Source organism: Doryrhamphus excisus, chromosome 1 (genome assembly GCF_030265055.1).
Source record: "Doryrhamphus excisus isolate RoL2022-K1 chromosome 1, RoL_Dexc_1.0, whole genome shotgun sequence".
Lineage (NCBI taxonomy): Eukaryota > Metazoa > Chordata > Actinopteri > Syngnathiformes > Syngnathidae > Doryrhamphus > Doryrhamphus excisus.
In genome coordinates this window covers 8,980,317-8,997,228 of record NC_080466.1, presented here as the reverse complement: position 1 = coordinate 8,997,228, position 16,912 = coordinate 8,980,317, and the positions used below count along the sequence as shown (strand labels likewise).

The window sequence follows — 16,912 nt, the reverse complement described above, 5'->3', positions numbered from 1 at the left end:
GCAGGCAGTGGAAAAATGGAGTTGTGACAGCTTCCTCTGAATTCCTGGTGTTAATTTTATGTGCATGCGATGACACAATAAAAACAAACAGCAACAGCCTAATGACTGGGTGTTACAGATAAACATCACAGAACAGCTTGTTTGACTGAATGTAACAGCTGCCACCTGTTGACTCATCAAAATTGTGTAACTTACAAGTAGATTTAAACCTTTTACGAGCATGTTTTAAAAGGCTACAATCATTTTTTATTTCATACAATATTTCTGACTTGCATCATTTCCCATCATAGGCATAAATTCTACATCACAGATCATGCACTGTGATACAAGAGCTGCTTTAAACAATTGTTAGTTTTAGTTTTTATATTTGTAAAGCCAGTCTGAGACTACATTAAAAAAGAATGCAATCAATGACAGTATTTCAAATGCATATGAATATATTTATAAAAACATATAGAACATAAACATAGTATTTCCGGTGTAAAGTAAATATTATGTACATCTGCTGTACAGTACTGTATATATGCAATATTTATGTTTATCCAGTTGGTTATGAGAGAAAGACTCTGTTGTCTTTGGCCCATTTCCTCATGGCTCTAATGATGTATTCCACCTGCGGGTTTCCAGAATTTCGCAGCAGGAGCACCACCTCCTTAAGAATCTCCCTGGTACACAAAACAGGAAGAGGAAAAGACATTAGATCACTGCCATGTGCCATCGATTAGTCATTCATATTTATTCAGTTATCTCCATATAAACCCACATATGCACGGGGAGAACATGCAAAAGCAAAACAGTGATGCTCCAATGGACATTTCAACATCGGATCTGCTGTGAGGTAGATGTGCAAACCACTACTCCAGCACGCTGCCACATAATGTATTAACAAAACAAGATGAATAGGGTTGAAATGTTGCTACGGATGTAATGATCAATCAACTTATGTTTCCATGTAAATGTCCTATGCTATACCCAGAGAAAATTTTGTGGTTGAACTTCCCATAGCTGTTATCATGTTGCTCATCGGCAAACTAGTTGAGACTGAATCAACAATGCCACTGCTGGTTGCAGCCAAGTATAGCGCACATCTGACAGTTTTGGCTTCCTGAAATATTGCATGTACAGTCAAACACCATACTTTTTGTACAATTTGGTTTTCGTCAAAATTTTGTCTCAATTTTCCATGTAACAAAATAGTCCATTTTGTACTGTATCATTCAGCTATATGGAGTCCCCAAACAAAGTACAGTATGACTTACTGTTATACTGTCATACTCACAGACAGTCTGTGCATTTTATGTGGACTGTGACAGCTAAATAACCCACCATGGGGCGAAAGTGGCAACAATTTTATAAAGGAGGTGAGAAACACTGTTGAATTCAACCTCGCTAGGATTTTAAGTCATCATCAAGTTGAATTAATTTTTTTTAATACTTGACGACATCTGATTTATTTCATTCATTCATTCATTTTCTACCGCTTTTCCTCACAAGGGTTGCAGGGGTGCTGGAGCCTATCCCAGCTGTCTTCGGGGGAGAGGCGGGTTACACCCTGGACTGGTCGCCAGCCAATCACAGGGCACGTATATACAAACAACCATTCACACTCACATTCATACCTATGGACAATTTGGAGTCACCAATTAACCTAGCATGATTTTGGAATGTGGGAGGAAACCGGATTACCCGGAGAAAACCCACGCATGCACAGGGAGAACATGAAAACTCCAGGGTGGAATTGAGGGTGGAATTGAACTCTGGTCTCCTAGCTGTGAGGTCTGCTCGCTAACCACTCGACCGCCGTGCCGCATCTGATTTATTTGATTTACATTATTATTATTATTATTTCCTGTGTGAAATGAAATGGACTCAATTCACATCTGTTACTGTTTTTGTATGACCTTTTGGAGCAAAAAAATAACAAAACCGAGGTTCCACTGAATTATGAACAAAAAGGCATACATACTTTGACTCTTTGTTGGCTAAAATGAGCTGAAAGATGCCAACACATGCACCTCTCTTTCCCTCCCAGTAGTTGGATCCTGGGTCCAGCTTCTCCAGTGCATCAAATGCTTTGGCTGCATAGTAGAACTGGCCCATCTAAAACACACATCATACAAAAAAGCAGTTATGACTAATTGTTACTAAATATGCAATAGATAGACAACATCTCTGCGGATTGTTGTAAGTCAGCCACACTGGAGTTTTTTTTTTAAACAAGCCTTAATGTACTTTGTGTTCAGCAGTGGTTTTGATCTTGGAACTGCCACACAGGCCATTTTTTGCCCAGTGTCTTTCTTGTGGTATAGCCATGAACACTGACCGTAACTGAGGCCTTTAGTTCTTTGGGTGTTCTTGTGGGGTCTTTTGTGACCTGTTGGATGAGTCGTCGCCGGGCTCTTGGTATTATTTTGTTTTCCCGGCTACTCATGGGAAGTTTCACCACTGTTCCATGTTATCGCCATTAGTGGATAATGGCTCTCACTGTGGTTTGCTGGAGTCCCAAAGCTTTAGAAAATGGCTTTAATTTAAGTTTGGATTTTTTTGTCCTCATTAATAAAAAGTTTCATTTAAAAACTGCATTTTGTGTCCAGTTGTGTTGTCAAAAAATGTTACAAAAATGTTGCAAAAAAAAAATTAAAAATCAGGAAGGCGGCAAACAGTTTTTCGTGTCTATGGTTGATCAAAAGGCAAAGTCAAATGCATATAAACGAGGATATTTTGAATGTACGTGTGATATTTTGAACCTTGAATAACCAAAAATCTGGTGCCAGACATAGAAAAACCCATCAAAACAATGCAAAAACACATATTTCCATTTCTACCTTGTAGCAGTCATTGGCGATGAGTTGAAGCAGACTGAAGGAGTCAGAGGAGGTGCCCATCTTCAGATAGAGCTCCCAGGCAAGACGACCCTTCTGGTTCATGATGTCTGAAAAAACACATGATTCAACAAGCTGTCACTCACTGACACTTTTACCATCTATCTACAAAGCTATCTCTCATATTAGTTTGTATGTGAACGGACATGCAGTGGTGCAATTTGACAACCAAACTCAATGTGGTCATAGCAATAGAAGTTGTTTCACCCTGCGTGGTGATGTGTGACCATTGACATCTTCAGTACAGATGTACACTGGTTTTACTCATGGCCTTGCGAAGAAGTACGGCGGCTTTAAAGGGTTAAAAAAAACACACTATTTTGTGATGTGCTGTTATTAATAAAAATTCATGTTTCTGCTGTCACAATATCATGGTCAGGAGACTCGGTAGTGTATAATGTATAATATCTACAATATGGATATACAATATTAACGCAAAGTATATTAGCTGTTCGTAAATGATTTCTTACTAAAATTAATTTGGAGCAAACACATATTTTCCCACATTCGTTTAAAGGATTATGCAAAAACTAATACTACTACAAAACAATTATATTTGGATGCATAGTTTCAATGTTCATTATATCACCATTGTAAGCCTTGTCCATAGGTATGAATGTGAATTGCCTGTATGTGCCCTGCGATTGGCTGGTGACCAGTCCAGGTCATACCCCGCCTCTAGCCCGAAGTCAGATTTTCATGCCATATTGGATGTATAAACCCTATTTATTGTGAATGAATACACCTTTCTATTTCACTATTCTATTTCACATGACCTCTTTGACCAAAATACATACAGCAGCGTGCCAACCAGCTGAGGTACACATAATCACTCTTGATCTTGTCACTTTGAATCAGCAGAAAACCCTGAAAAAGATAAAACGAAAAGTAAAGTACATGATAAAATAAAATATCTCCAAGAAAGAATACAGTGCAAAGCAGTTCTTGAGATGTTAAGATACCTCTTCTGCTTCTTTGTAGTTGCCAAGGGCTGCCTTTGCCTGAGCATAGTTGAAATTAAATGTATCATCGTTATAGAAGTAACCCTAAAAAAAGAGAATTCAGCAAAAATACATTAGAAATGTTTGAATTAAGTTACATTGTTGATTTTTGACACTTTTTATTCATATGGTGGTTATGGGTGTTTACTCAACTGCAGATTTATTAGGGGTAAGGAGATTATTTGAGTGGAGGCCTCTATTTTTGATGTCATTAAAACACCCAAAAACAATTCTTTGATATACTGTAAGCTTTCTGAACAAAAAAAACATCAACATGCTAGCTTTGTGTTATAGGCGAGAAATTCAATATCCAATAATATATCTTGTTAATGGTAAATTCAATGTATTTTTACAATATGCTGTGAGCCAATACAAATGGGCCACCCCTGGCTTGGCCATTTTTGCTCCGGAATGCTCTCTTTCTTTCTCCTTAAACTCCACAGTAAATTTGACGAAGCTATACAAGTGCCACATCTGCCATGCAGGCGGAGTGTAATATGGGTAAAGCCGTCTACTGTGACACATGGCGGTATCAGTCACGGTATAGGTAATTACAGCCACCTTGTAGCGCCGCCTGTTATTTTGTTCTGATGGAAAAAGAGAAGCCGCCTATTTGAGGTGCAGCGTTTATTTATCCAAGCGGATGACACGCTGGATGATTAACTTAGGAGGCCACTATTTGAGGAAATACAGTATATACAGCATGACATATTGTATGGCGAGCAATGCAAACCTTGACTGAGTTGAGATATACGAGAACATCTTTAAACTCTCTCAAGAGGAAGAAGCAGGAAGCCATGCACTGTCTGCCTGGAAGAGTATCTGAAAGGCAAACAGAAATGAACATACACACTTGCCCACACCACTCTACTTAAAAAATAAAATTATATTATGAAATTATATTAATTATAAAAAATATATTATAAAATATTATAAATTATAAAATTCAAATATTTTAATTGTGAAATGCATACCACACTCGCTGGCCGAACCTCCGACCAACTGAAAGAACTGCTGAGCAACTTTTAAGTAATCCCTCTAGAAAAACAAACATCAAGCACAGTTAACATCCATTCATTCATTTTCTACCGCTTTTTCCTCACAAGGGTCGCGGGGGGTGCTGGAGCCTATCCCAGCTGTCTTTGGGACCCTGGACTGATCGCCAGCCAATCACAGGGCACATATAGACAAACAACCATTCACACTCACATTCATACCTATGGACAATTTGGAGTGGCCAATTAACCTAGCATGTTTTTGGAATGTGGGAGGAAACCGGAGTACCCGGCGAAAACCCACGCATGCACGGGGAGAACATGCAAACTCCACACAGAGATGGCCGAGGGTGGAATTGAACCCTGGTCTCAGTTAACATCCATTTTTGATATTTTATTTTACATTAAAAAAACACTCACCGTTCCAAGTTGTTGCCCGAGCGCTGCATTTACCACCCCTTTCAAAATGTACTCCTATGAAAATGGTAATATCAAGTATTAAGACATAACATATACTGTAGATATGGATATGATGAATGCATATTGTTAAGTGGCCCCACCAACTAACTGGAACTACCTTCCTCATCCGAGCAAGTCACTGTAGATTCACTACACCGTTGTCATACAACTTCATGTCAAAAAATACCAACTATCCCTTTCAATATATATATATAATGGTGAGAAAATATGTACATTTCAGACAGCTACAAATGGCAATCAATCCTGATTCATTGGTACATTTCTCATTCAAACAGTCCTACAAAATGGAAACGTTTAACATTGGTCTGGGTTTTAAATTCATTTCAGTTCCTTGATCATGCTCTGCAGGGGGAGTGATGTGAGAGAGTGTTGTATTAGAAGTAGGTGTACCTGAGGTGTAGCAGGCACTAAATCTTGTATGAGGTTATAAGCTTCCTGGACATCATCTGGAAGAGTGACATGTAACATAATAATATTACAATTCATACATGAAACTTGTGATGCATGGTAAAATTAATAAAGATGTATACTGGCTGGCCACAACATAGGAACAGTACACAAGTGACTAAGTACCTCTTTGTTACAGTATTACATATCAACACAGAAACATCATAATCCATGAAATGTGTAACGCAGAAGAGTTTGCAGATTATGCAGCATGCTTTGCTGTAGTTAAAATTATCACTTTTGACTGTCTTATGTCTCTTTAAGGTGTTATTTTGTACAGACAGGGTGTAATAGTTAAAGTGTTAGCACATTTAACTACTGATATGCAGCATTAAGAGCAACTGGGGGTTCACGCTGCCACCTGAGCCATGCTACCATTTTATTATCGTGGTTGTAGTTTCCAGTGGGGTTCAACTATACGCCATCATACCGATAGGTGTCAATCAAAAATGTATTGGCTTAAATTGGAAATGGTGCTAATGAAGGCAATTCACCACCTTGTCTCAGGTAGTAGATAACCAGGTTGAGTCTCGCCTCTGGGATAACGTCAATCAGTGGAGGTAGCACCTGTAAGGCCCCCTCACCGCCACGAAACACCACCTAGGGAAGAACACAAGTAGCATGTTGAGTCTCAGGTCTATGCACAGAGACGATACCGGTTAGAGCTTGGGAGGAGCTTACCAGGTTGTGTCGGATAAGCTCCTTAGCAAACTCAAAGGAGCAGGAGGAGATATCGATTAGGTTCTTCAGCTCAGCCTGAGAGCGAAGGGAAGGAAAAACAAACATGCAAAAGTAAAACCTCTTCAATGTTTCATTTTATTTCATTTTAAAATAGCAAGCGGCTACAGCATGTATACATGTTGTGTACCTCAGCTGCTTTGCCGTTGTAGAGACTAAAATGGTTGCAGGCTTTGAGGTTGAGAGCGATGGTGGAGTCAGGGATGTTCTGGAGGTAGGCCGCCAACACTTCCTGGGAGACGTCGTAGTAGCCCAGCTTGTAGTAACACAGAGCCACATACACCTTCATTGCCAGGAAGTCTCTGGAGATGGCACAATAGGTTTATTACTGTGGTGAGATATCTTGTCCACCATCCCAAGGCAACCAAAATATTATAAACAGCACCATGTATTATGCTGAACAATACAACGACCACAAAAATAAACACGGCACACTTGAGGACGGCACAAGTTGTGTTAAAGTGCGACATGGCAGTGAAAATAAAACGATAAGCGGTCAGTGGGGATGCGTACATGTTCTGCAGGAGGAGGCGTTTATAGATCTCAATTGCTTCCTGGTAGTGTGAGCGCATGTAGTGGATGGAGGCCAAGCTCAGCTGGTCTTCCGTCACATCCTCCAGGTTCTGGTGGAAGTCCATCAGCTTCTTCTCATCATTGAACTAAAATGTGATTGGAAAGCGACAGACTTACACGTACGCATACACATACGCAGCCCTTTCCCAAGATTAAATTCAAGCAGTTTTCCTTTCAAACTCTTGCATCGCACCACTCAGAACAATTTTAAAAATATAATGTTAAAAATTTAGAAATGTAAGTGTGTTAGCAAAGAGATGAACAAGTACAGATTGATGAGGTTGTCAAAAGGAGACTTGAAGGCTTGTAACCTTGTAAGCCAGATGGAAGAGAAGTCGGTTTTTGAGGGCAGACTTTGGACCTGCATAGAACAAAAAAAAAGTGTCAAAAGTAATGATGCTTTAGCAACAATTATGAAAAGCTAGTATTGCAAAAAAATTATCTGTAAAAGAAAACATTTTTTTTGTTGTTTTTCGTTTCAGGGTATTATTTTACACCAAAGTGAGAGTTGTAATTCTTATTTAAAAATACCCACATCACCAAAAAATAAATAAATTGTATTTCATTCACTAATTATGTCGTTCAAAAAATGTATGTTAACTCCTGACTTGAAACAGTTCAAGTTTGGAGTCTCTGGAAACGTGGAGGGAGTTCCTTGGGATGAAGTTTTGATAGTGAGGGTTTTTTGGGGCTCCCTCCTCGACTAAAGTTAGCTTTAGGTATTCCAAAAATGTTTTTTCCTCAGCCTGCTACACCTCATATTTTGTAAAACAATACCCTAAAACAAATAAACAGGAAATCCCATGAAATAACTATTTGTGCAAAATAAAAAAGCTGCAAGCTATATGATTATCTACCCTTCAAGGCTGCCTCCTCCGCCTCTTTATAGAGCCCCAGAAAAAACATGGCACAGCCCAAATAGACCCAGACATCAGGAGGACAGTCAGGCTTCATGGTCATGGTCTTGTACTCCTGTCACAACAAGTTGTAATATCCCATTTAAAGTACTAAAGTGGAGCCTACTCTGATCAAACACAACAAAAGTACCTCCATCGCTCTCTTGTAGTCCCCCAAGTGAAAGGCGCAGAAGCCAATCCATAGGTCTGTGTTCTCCTCTTGTTCGCCAATACTTCTCTGGAACTGGAAATAAACAACAAAACTCATCCTCAACAACCAATGCATGATGACAGTGTACATAACCAAATTTATGAGATGTAGAAAATATAAAGGGAAGTTACCTCCAAGAGGGTCAAGGCACCTAGATAGTCTCTCTGCTGCAGATATTCCTCCAAACTTGGAACTTTGGTTTTATTTTTCTTCTTCTTGTCACTGATGCTTGCTGCCTCTCCTCCCACGGCTGGTTTCACACGAGAAAGAATCTGCAACAAATGTTGATTATCGTGCTTTATGTGCACCATTTAGATATTGTTTGGAAGATGAGTTTATGTTCACTTCACTTACCATGTTGACAAATATAGAAGTGGATGCGTCAAGAGAGCGTTTCTTCGTTTAAGCAGAACAGGCTCCTATTAAAACAGTGCATTCACTTTGGTGAACACAATAAGAACCAATGATGATGTCCTTACACATCTCTTTCATCAGTGTGATGAAGCGTCTTAACTGTAACTGTAACCTAGCAACAACAATTCCATTGACAGACGCAACTACGTTTACTTCACAAAAAAATGTTTAATATAATTTGAAAGGAAGCAGCGGTGTTTTTTGTTAGGAATAGTTTTACTGTGACAAAACTAAACAAGTGAAACATTCTACACTAAAACAACAAGAACCAGTATTATCAACGCGTTCTTGTTTAGGTGTCGTTGACGAAAATAGTTTACCCAATTTAAAGACATTAAATTAACATACCTTCAATGCCACGCTTCTTCTCCTAAAATACTTTGTATGTGATTTTCATTTGTTTTTTTCTTCTTTCCCCCAAGAACCAGCACACATCAAAAGCTGACTGGAGACCGCCATCTTGGTTTTCTGCTGACGTCATAACACATTCTGGTGTGGTGGTTATATCATTTGGAGGAATTTACAGCGTTTTTTATTCTCAGACAAATCCATCTTATTTCTTATTTTCATATAAAATAAGATGGTGGATGCACGTTTCAAAACACAACATGATATTTCACAGCCAGGCTTGCTCGTCTTAGTGTTTGCCTTTAGTCGCATAGCAACGAGAAAAGGATTGCTTCTTCTGATATCAATCTGACGATTAATGCCAAGGAAACACATTTGGTTAGAAATTATTACATATTACACGAATACATAACAAAATAAACAGAAATCGTGCAGTAAAAAAATAATAGACTATAATTTGCAATTAATATAAATCTGAATAATACCTCAGACCGGGACAAGTGCCCCAGTGGCCTAATGGATAAGGCACTGGCCTCCTAAGCCAGGGATTGTGGGTTCGAGTCCCATCTGGGGTGGTTCGTACCTTTTGGGCGATAACCTTTTATCCTTTTCACACGTATCGATAGTAACTAATGACACTTATTGTATGTCTTGCTTTAATAAAACGAGGGGTTTCAATCCCCACTGTTTTCAATTATTCTTTTATGTAAAGTTTGTCTTGCAAGATAGGCACAATATACTAAAATAGCGACTACATACATTTCAGTAATCATCACAAAATTATTTGCTCAGTGAGCAGTAATGCACACTACCTGGAACTAGTAAGCATCATAACTAACATCCACACTATGGGCTCAGACTGTGATCACACAAGCCTAATCCTGCTGCAACACATTCTATTGTGGGCCAGCATTGTACAAGTAACCATAATGTATGTGTGTCATTTAAGATGACATTAATCAAATTGCATGTCGAGTAAGACAAAATCAAACATGTTGGCAGAACTGCACTCATATTTAACCATGCCTCTGACTATTTCAAAATAAATTACAATGTCTTTTTATTTATTTAAAAAGCTAACTTTATTAACCATAAAAACAGGCACAATGTCAGAATCAACACTGCACAGACCAAATATCTACAATAACAATGACCATATACGATATAGTCACCACAAAAATGAACTAAGACTGCATGTCATTACAGAACTGCCATTTAGTGAAATAACTGCACAGTGACACACATACACACACTTGGACATTAAGACACTGCTTCCTTTCTACATGTCACTACAAGAACATCATGTGATCAGTAACTGCATTGACACAGTCTTCATAAGCGGCGGTCAAGCTTTCAATAAACAAACATATTATAACACATCATCTTAAAAGGCAGTGCTTGCAGACACTTGCAAATAGTTATATTAATATATCACCTCTCTTATTGTCAACAATACTATGTACAGCAAAGTGCCATCAGTTGTTTTAACAAGTAAGTGTGTTCACAAGAACATTAGAGCAAATTGCACGCTTATTGTCCTGCAAATAGAACAACAGGTTCCAGGTTTAACTCTAATAACTTAACACCCTGTTTAAGAAATAACAGCTATGTGTCCTTAGAAAGATAATGGGCTATTTTAAATATAAAAACTGTAAATATTACAGTGTCGCACTGTCCCATTTTAAAGCATAGTATATGGTAATAAAGGCTGTGTGTATCTGTGATTGTCTGAGCCTAAGATTGAATAACCTGTATCCTCATGAAGGGTTTATTGGCAAGGAGGAAATGCTGCTCAGTCTGGTGCAGGCTTAAGAAATTTGGAAATATTTTTTCGATGAGCCACATTGTCTGACCGTCAGTAAAGTTCAATCAAGACTCAAGAATAGGAATAAGTTCATTTCACAGCATGACTGTCATTTGTGACCTCAAATTCCCGAAAGATCGTGTATTACACATTTTCACAAACAGTTGAATAATTTCTCATCAAACACACTCATTCACAGACTATTCACACTATTTTCATTCATGAGATAATACTATAAGTAGCCCAACCCTTTAGGATTTGAGGCCCATTCGAGCCATCAGCTGCTCATAGACAGTCCAAGCCATGGCAGCCATCAGTGTGCGCCGGAGAGATCGAGGAACAGCCCCACGAAAAAACCCACCAAAGCCATGTTCCTGGTGGAGAAAAAAAACAAATGTTATTAGTTTTCCTGCTTGCACGGTACTGTACAAAAAATGTATGGTGCATTTGAGAATAATGGGAAGTAACAAACATCGAAGTTAAAGTGTACCCAACTGTGCCGTGAGAGTTCACCTTGTGTGTCGCAAGAAAAGTATTAGTATCACAGAAATGTGCCAATATGAATATTAGATGCTTGCTAAATTGAGGTCTAACGTCATGTCCTGACATCACGCATAATGGCCATTCAAATTCCAAAGCTTTGTGCAGCTTTACAAGCATATTTTGCCACAATCTTATCGTCAAATCAAGTTATCAGACTTTTAGAGGTTCTGTAAATAAAACAAAGAAATCACATTCCTGTATTCATCTGCACTTTTTCCTAGTCTGAAATGTCCCATTTGGCAGTTGAATGTAACTGTGGTGAAAGTGAGCACACACACACACACACCCTGTACACATAATGGATAGCATCCAGCGTGCTCCAGTGTGATGGGCTGACTTGAATGTGGGTCTTCACCACATCTGCAGGCTGTGTGACCAGTGATGCCATGACGCCTGCCAGCACGCCGCAGCTGAAGTTCACAAGGGGCACGTAGACTGACGATGTCACCTCTGATTTAAAAAAAAACAAACAAAAATAAAAAAGGATGACAAATTCTTGGAGATTAGCTGATGCCACGTGGTTCTAACCTTGGGGGAGTGTTTTCTTGGCCTGGCTGTAGAACATGACATAAATTCCAGAGAAGGGGGCATCTCGGAGCAGCGTAGCGGTGAGGCCGGAGAACAGCGCCCTCCATCCCTCCGTCTCGTACACACTCCTCAGAGCACCAGCCACACTCACGTAGTTGTAGTAGCCACTCTGGAACACATACTGTAGCGTTAGCATAATAAACACAAGCAAGTGGTTAGCCAGAGTACTGTTTAATCTATAGGGCCACAGAGCTCTTTGTTCATGTCAGTGAAACCTTTCAATGTCAGCCATTTTAATAAGCACACTGCCACCCACTAGAATCAGGAAATGCTTTGTGACCAAATAAACATGAACTGAAACTGAAAGCTGTCTGACCAAATTGCACAGCACAGTTATGGCTGTACCTCAAAACGTGTTTTGATGACAGTGAACGGCAGCATGCAGACACCGGCCACAGATCTGGCGCCAGCTCCCAGCAACACAGCCTCGAAGGCACTGGGCGCCCGGTCCAGGAAGAAGTGCTGCTTGAGGGAGTAGAAGGTGCTAAAGTAGATGCCCACCCCGGGGATGCACCGAACGAATGACTGGCAGAGAAGACATGAACACAATCATCATCATCCGGAAGATATCATGGCTCATGCTGTGACTTCCTGATTGTAATTATGCATGGATGCTAATAGTAAGCTAATAAAAAACCTGTTGCTAAAATAAATGCAAGATAGATGATAAATCTATCCCACTAGACAGCCTCAGAATTTTCTCATACACCATTGTTGCTGTCTTTATTATTATATTATTATTACGGTAATAACCGTAACCATACGACCAATAACAGCAAGAGATAAAGATGCTTTTGGCATAGTTCAGGGAAAACAATCATACAGTTCACTCATACTGCATGACTAAGCTGCTGAAAAGGACAGGTCAAAATTCAAAATGATCTTCCAGCTAAATTTAGAATGGCAACAAGTCATGAAAAATATCCCCCATTTATTATAGTGTGTAGTATACAAGTAAAAATGAATACATGTATTGTTATTCGGATCAAATTGTCGATCAAACCTCCCCACTCATTACACAAGTGAGGGACAGGAAGTACGTATATAGTTACGTTACGATGCACGTCCACAAGCCAGTGTATAGTGACTGAAAGTGGACTACATTTGGGAATATATTTTTATTATTTTATTTATTGGAGAATTAATTACCTGCCAGGACATTTTAATTACTGTACATTTTCATACTTAATAAAAAAAAATATTAAACACAAAAACTAAGCAGCTCTACGCTTAACATTTAGTGCCCTTACGGCAATATGTACTGTAATATGACCCAAACCATGGCCTTAATACTGATACACATATTGAACAATGAGAATGCTGTAGCATTACTCACCGGTGAAACTCCTTTCCACAGGCTAAAGATATTTTCTGTTCTTATCACATTGATGAAAACGCTGAACATCCCCACTTTTGGTGTCCTGCAAAAGGCAATATAAGGATGGTTGGTCATACATCATATGAAGCAAACGTGCCAAAAATACTACAGAGACAAAATCACAGCATGTACATCAAACAATACAACGTTGTTAGAAGAGGGCTTTGCAGTCGAAATAGGTACTTCCCAATGCTGCGCATTGTTGGCTAGCTCACACTAACTCATTTTCTTTCGTTATAATGTACAAAAAAGTGAAAGAAATATCTGTTCAAGTTTCACATAAAGATTGTGGATAATGGGCTCAGTTTTCCTTTAATATGACACTGCCTGCAAACGTGTATGCCCATGTCAGCTTTGTGCATGTGCATGTGTGTGTACCCAAGAGGGACTGTTTATTCACATACCCTGGCTTGGCATTGTTCTGCAGGGTCTGCAGCCGAGTCTTAACCAGATCCAAAGGTTGGAAGAGCAGCGTGGAGCAGGTTCCGCTGAGGGAGCCGCACATAAAGGCTTTGAGAGCTGGGTGAGCCTGAGAACAGAAAGCCACCATAAAGGACGATTGGAAAACACAGAGCGGGTGGGATATGACGAGGAGTTGGATATGCAGATAAAACAAAAATACATTAAATCCATGGAATACTTTATTGACCTAGTAAAATCAAGTGCAACCAGTGTAAATGGACGCGAGTCACAGCTTTGTTTCATTTATATACGGTCTCCTTGTAAATAAAGCTCGTTGACACAGCAGAGGTCATGATGATGGAGATATGCACAGACAGTCCACACACACACACACACACGGCCTGTTGAATACAATCACATGAAATGACAACATTAAATTCCTCCTGGACAAGCAGGCTCTGCACTACATTTAGGTAAAAAGAAGAATACACTATCAATGTGATGCACATACTCCTACCTTCCCCAAGCTGCTTGGCCCTCGACTGGATGGATCTTGTTTTTCCTGCATGTTGACCTGCTTTCAAATCATGCTATCAAGTCATGCCGCTGATGCAAAGTGCATGTGACAAATAAAGCACAAAGCATCTTTCGCTTTTGGTCGCTGGCTCCCACAGACCCACAAAGGCTCCTCTATGGATGTCTTGACGCCCCCCCCAGTTTCCCAGCCAAAGCAGGGGATTATAATCCAAGCAATTTTTTTTTACCAGCTTCTATCTCTATCTTGCAGAGACACACTCACACATCTGCTTTTTCACTCTCCCACTCCTCGCTGCTGCACTGCATCTCTGTCAAATGGCATGAGTCATGGCATGGCATGGCATGGCGTGGTGTGTTGTGGTCCTTGTGTGTACGTGTGTGTGTGTATGAGAGAGAGAGAGAGAGAGCGAGAGAGAGGTGGTCTTAAAATATACACTATGTATGTAGTTATTCAGTAGGTGCCTTGATATGTCCACATCAAGCAATGGGTGAGAAAAATGACAACAGAATGTAAGTTGTCACAAATTTGCCCATTGGCAACAAGGGAAATAAAAATAATCTGATTTCCCATTGGCCAGAAAACGTTCCTTATTTTCAAATGCCAATGTTGACAGGGATGCCCACATCGTCCACAAAAATGATATCCACATGCACCATGGACCAATTACACATGTGCAACCCACCACCCGAGATAGATTGCAGTCTTGCGGGAAACACTGCTCATGCATAATAATAAAATGCATTTGGCCAAAAACGTATGTTATGTCATAGCCATCAATTGCAGCTATTATCCAGAACATTATCTTAAAGCTACTTGATTTAAAATTAAAAGTTTGTGAGGCTGATATGAGGCAACCGTGCAACAATGTCTAAACAAAGATCCAGGACCCAAAAATACCATTAAACAAATGCAAGTGGGGAATGCTATATAATATTACAATCGCATAAACACCTCAGGATCAAAAACAAATGCTAACAATTCCAAAAATGCACAGAAAAAGCTAGCTAGCTTGAAAAAGCTTGAAGAGGCGAAATACATTACAAGATTTGTTGAGTGTTTAATAATGGTAAGTACGTATTAGGACCGCATTGAAAAATCAAAAGCCTGAGATTTCCAGAATAAAGTCGTAAAACCACAAAAAAGTAGCAATGTTACCTTAGCCCAAGACCAAAGGTCACATCAGTTCCCCTTTTCATAGCTGTCTCTGGAAATGCCTGTTACAACAGAGTATTAAAATAATCGCAGATTTTGAGAATGAAGTCAAAATTTTACAAGAATAAAGTTGTACATTTACAAGAAAGCGAATAAAATCACGGGAAAAAAAATCTCTAATTTTATGTTACAGGCATTGTCTGAGACAGCCATAAAATGGGGGAATTTATGTGGAGGGGAGAAAGGCGGAAGTGAGAAGGGCTAGACATGCTAATCTGTTATAAAGATTATAAATAAAAGCTTGCTCGAAGCAAGAGTGCAAGTTTCCTTTCTTCCTGAAGAGCTATGCTCAATTTTCCCTTCTGAAACGTAATATCACTATTTTAGTGTAGTGAATTTACTACTTTTTTCCCTTGAAATGTCAAGATTATTATTTTTCAATGTGGCCCTTATACTCCGGACTGAAAGACTGGTCAGCCACTGGAAGGTAGTAACGCTAAAGCTTGACCGTACGCACCTTTTGTCTTAAGTAATATAAGAGTTTGTGTATTTTGTGTGGCTGGAATAGAGTTAAAAAAAATCTAATAAACATCTGCGCGATGGTCATTATTCTATTAGTTTTGAAACAATTTCCATGTTGTGTCACATTGGATTGTGACTGTTCCTAATGTTGTGGCCAATGGGTGTCATTTGTGGAACTCACCGCTGCTAACTCCATCATTGTTGAGCCAGATGAATCCTTCTCGCCTCCCGTTCCCGTTTTGCAGCTACTTAACGGAAGATAATATTACTGAAAATAGGGAGGAAAAACGACTATTAATTTGGCAGCATGGTAGAAAAAAAGCCAGGGTTAACGCTAGCTTCCGGGGTGAAGGGCATGCTATATAGTGCTGTGTCAGATGCCTGTTAGCTAGTTAGCTTTCTAGTTTCATTTCATTAGTTACGAAACAAGAACCTACTTGAGAAGAGGTTATGGCGTAACAAAAGTGGTGTTCCCTCCTAACACCTTCCAAAACGCCATAGTTTGGCTGTCGAGTCTTTACATAGTTTGGCGTTTGAACAAAATAACTTCCCAGGTTCGTGCTCGCTTGTCAATTCAGCTACACATCAAACAGTCAACACGCGGATCACGCAAAACTATCCACAGCTGTCCTCAAAAGTCGTCTTTGGCGCTGGTCCTCCAAAATTTGTTGTCGCATTTGCGAGGACAGTCTCCCGCACTTCCGCTTTGCCTCCAGTACGGTAGTTCACTTCACAATAAAAGCACGTAAGCGTTTACGTGCTAACATTTTGACGTGGACTTCCAAAATAAAACTTAAATATGCAGTTTGAGGCCAAACTATATATTGTTACTTATTATTAAACTGGAAGATTTTATTAAACTCAGTAGTATCTTGGACATTATAAAACCATTTAGTTACTGTGCATTAACAATTTAGTAACACAAAAAATGTGTTCAGTTCCAATCATTTAAATGTCTTAACACATTGTATCCTAGCAAGATATAACAGGGATTAAATTG

General features: G+C 39.4%; 2 protein-coding genes and 1 non-coding gene across 5 annotated transcripts; 1 reads left to right on the top strand and 2 right to left on the bottom strand.

Annotated features, from left to right (window-relative positions):
* Positions 1-216: 216 nt before the first annotated feature.
* Positions 217-9,131, bottom strand: ift56 (intraflagellar transport 56). The gene is made up of 19 exons (XM_058082321.1): positions 8,986-9,131; positions 8,578-8,642; positions 8,355-8,495; positions 8,164-8,256; positions 7,974-8,088; positions 7,428-7,477; positions 7,057-7,202; positions 6,674-6,845; positions 6,487-6,561; positions 6,303-6,405; positions 5,749-5,804; positions 5,299-5,352; positions 4,858-4,921; positions 4,617-4,705; positions 3,845-3,928; positions 3,680-3,749; positions 2,826-2,932; positions 1,967-2,100; positions 217-665 (listed from the first exon to the last, which is right to left on the bottom strand). Exons 2-19 carry the CDS (start codon positions 8,578-8,580, stop codon positions 551-553), a joined length of 1,671 nt encoding a protein of 556 aa, XP_057938304.1. The 5' UTR covers positions 8,581-8,642; positions 8,986-9,131; the 3' UTR covers positions 217-550.
* Positions 9,132-9,487: 356 nt separating this feature from the next.
* trnar-ccu (transfer RNA arginine (anticodon CCU)) lies at positions 9,488-9,560 on the top strand. Its single transcript has one exon. It is a non-coding gene; the product is annotated as a tRNA-Arg (tRNA).
* Positions 9,561-9,777: 217 nt separating this feature from the next.
* On the bottom strand, positions 9,778-16,653 carry LOC131103636 (mitochondrial glycine transporter B-like). 3 transcript variants are annotated; one of them, XM_058050272.1, is made up of 8 exons: positions 16,094-16,158; positions 14,218-14,545; positions 13,703-13,827; positions 13,257-13,341; positions 12,266-12,445; positions 11,861-12,029; positions 11,688-11,782; positions 9,778-11,163 (listed from the first exon to the last, which is right to left on the bottom strand). In XM_058050272.1, the coding sequence occupies exons 2-8, from the start codon at positions 14,266-14,268 to the stop codon at positions 11,041-11,043; spliced, it is 828 nt and encodes a 275-aa protein (XP_057906255.1). In that variant the 5' UTR covers positions 14,269-14,545; positions 16,094-16,158; the 3' UTR covers positions 9,778-11,040. The 3 variants fall into 3 exon arrangements, with proteins under 3 accessions (XP_057906255.1, XP_057906101.1, XP_057906175.1); XM_058050192.1 differs by lacking the exon at positions 14,218-14,545 and adding an exon at positions 16,350-16,653 and having other exon boundaries at positions 9,786-11,163; positions 11,619-11,782; positions 16,094-16,180; XM_058050118.1 differs by lacking the exon at positions 16,094-16,158 and having other exon boundaries at positions 9,784-11,163; positions 11,619-11,782.
* Positions 16,654-16,912: the final 259 nt, after the last annotated feature.

Excerpts from the sequence above, each read along its gene's own strand:
- LOC131103636 (XM_058050118.1), bottom strand. The coding sequence starts at position 14,268 with ATGCAGGAAAAACAAGATCCATCCAGTCGAGGGCCAAGCAGCTTGGGG. Across the intron at positions 12,030-12,265 it reads TCATCAAAACACGTTTTGAG|AGTGGCTACTACAACTACGT; the intron begins GTACAGCCATAA and ends TATGTGTTCCAG. Across the intron at positions 11,164-11,618 it reads CTATCCATTATGTGTACAGG|GAACATGGCTTTGGTGGGTT; the intron begins GTGTGTGTGTGT and ends TTTCTCCACCAG.
- ift56 (XM_058082321.1), bottom strand. Across the intron at positions 8,257-8,354 it reads GTGCCTTGACCCTCTTGGAG|TTCCAGAGAAGTATTGGCGA; the intron begins GTAACTTCCCTT and ends GTTTATTTCCAG. Across the intron at positions 5,805-6,302 it reads TATCTACTACCTGAGACAAG|ATGATGTCCAGGAAGCTTAT; the intron begins GTGGTGAATTGC and ends TCACTCTTCCAG.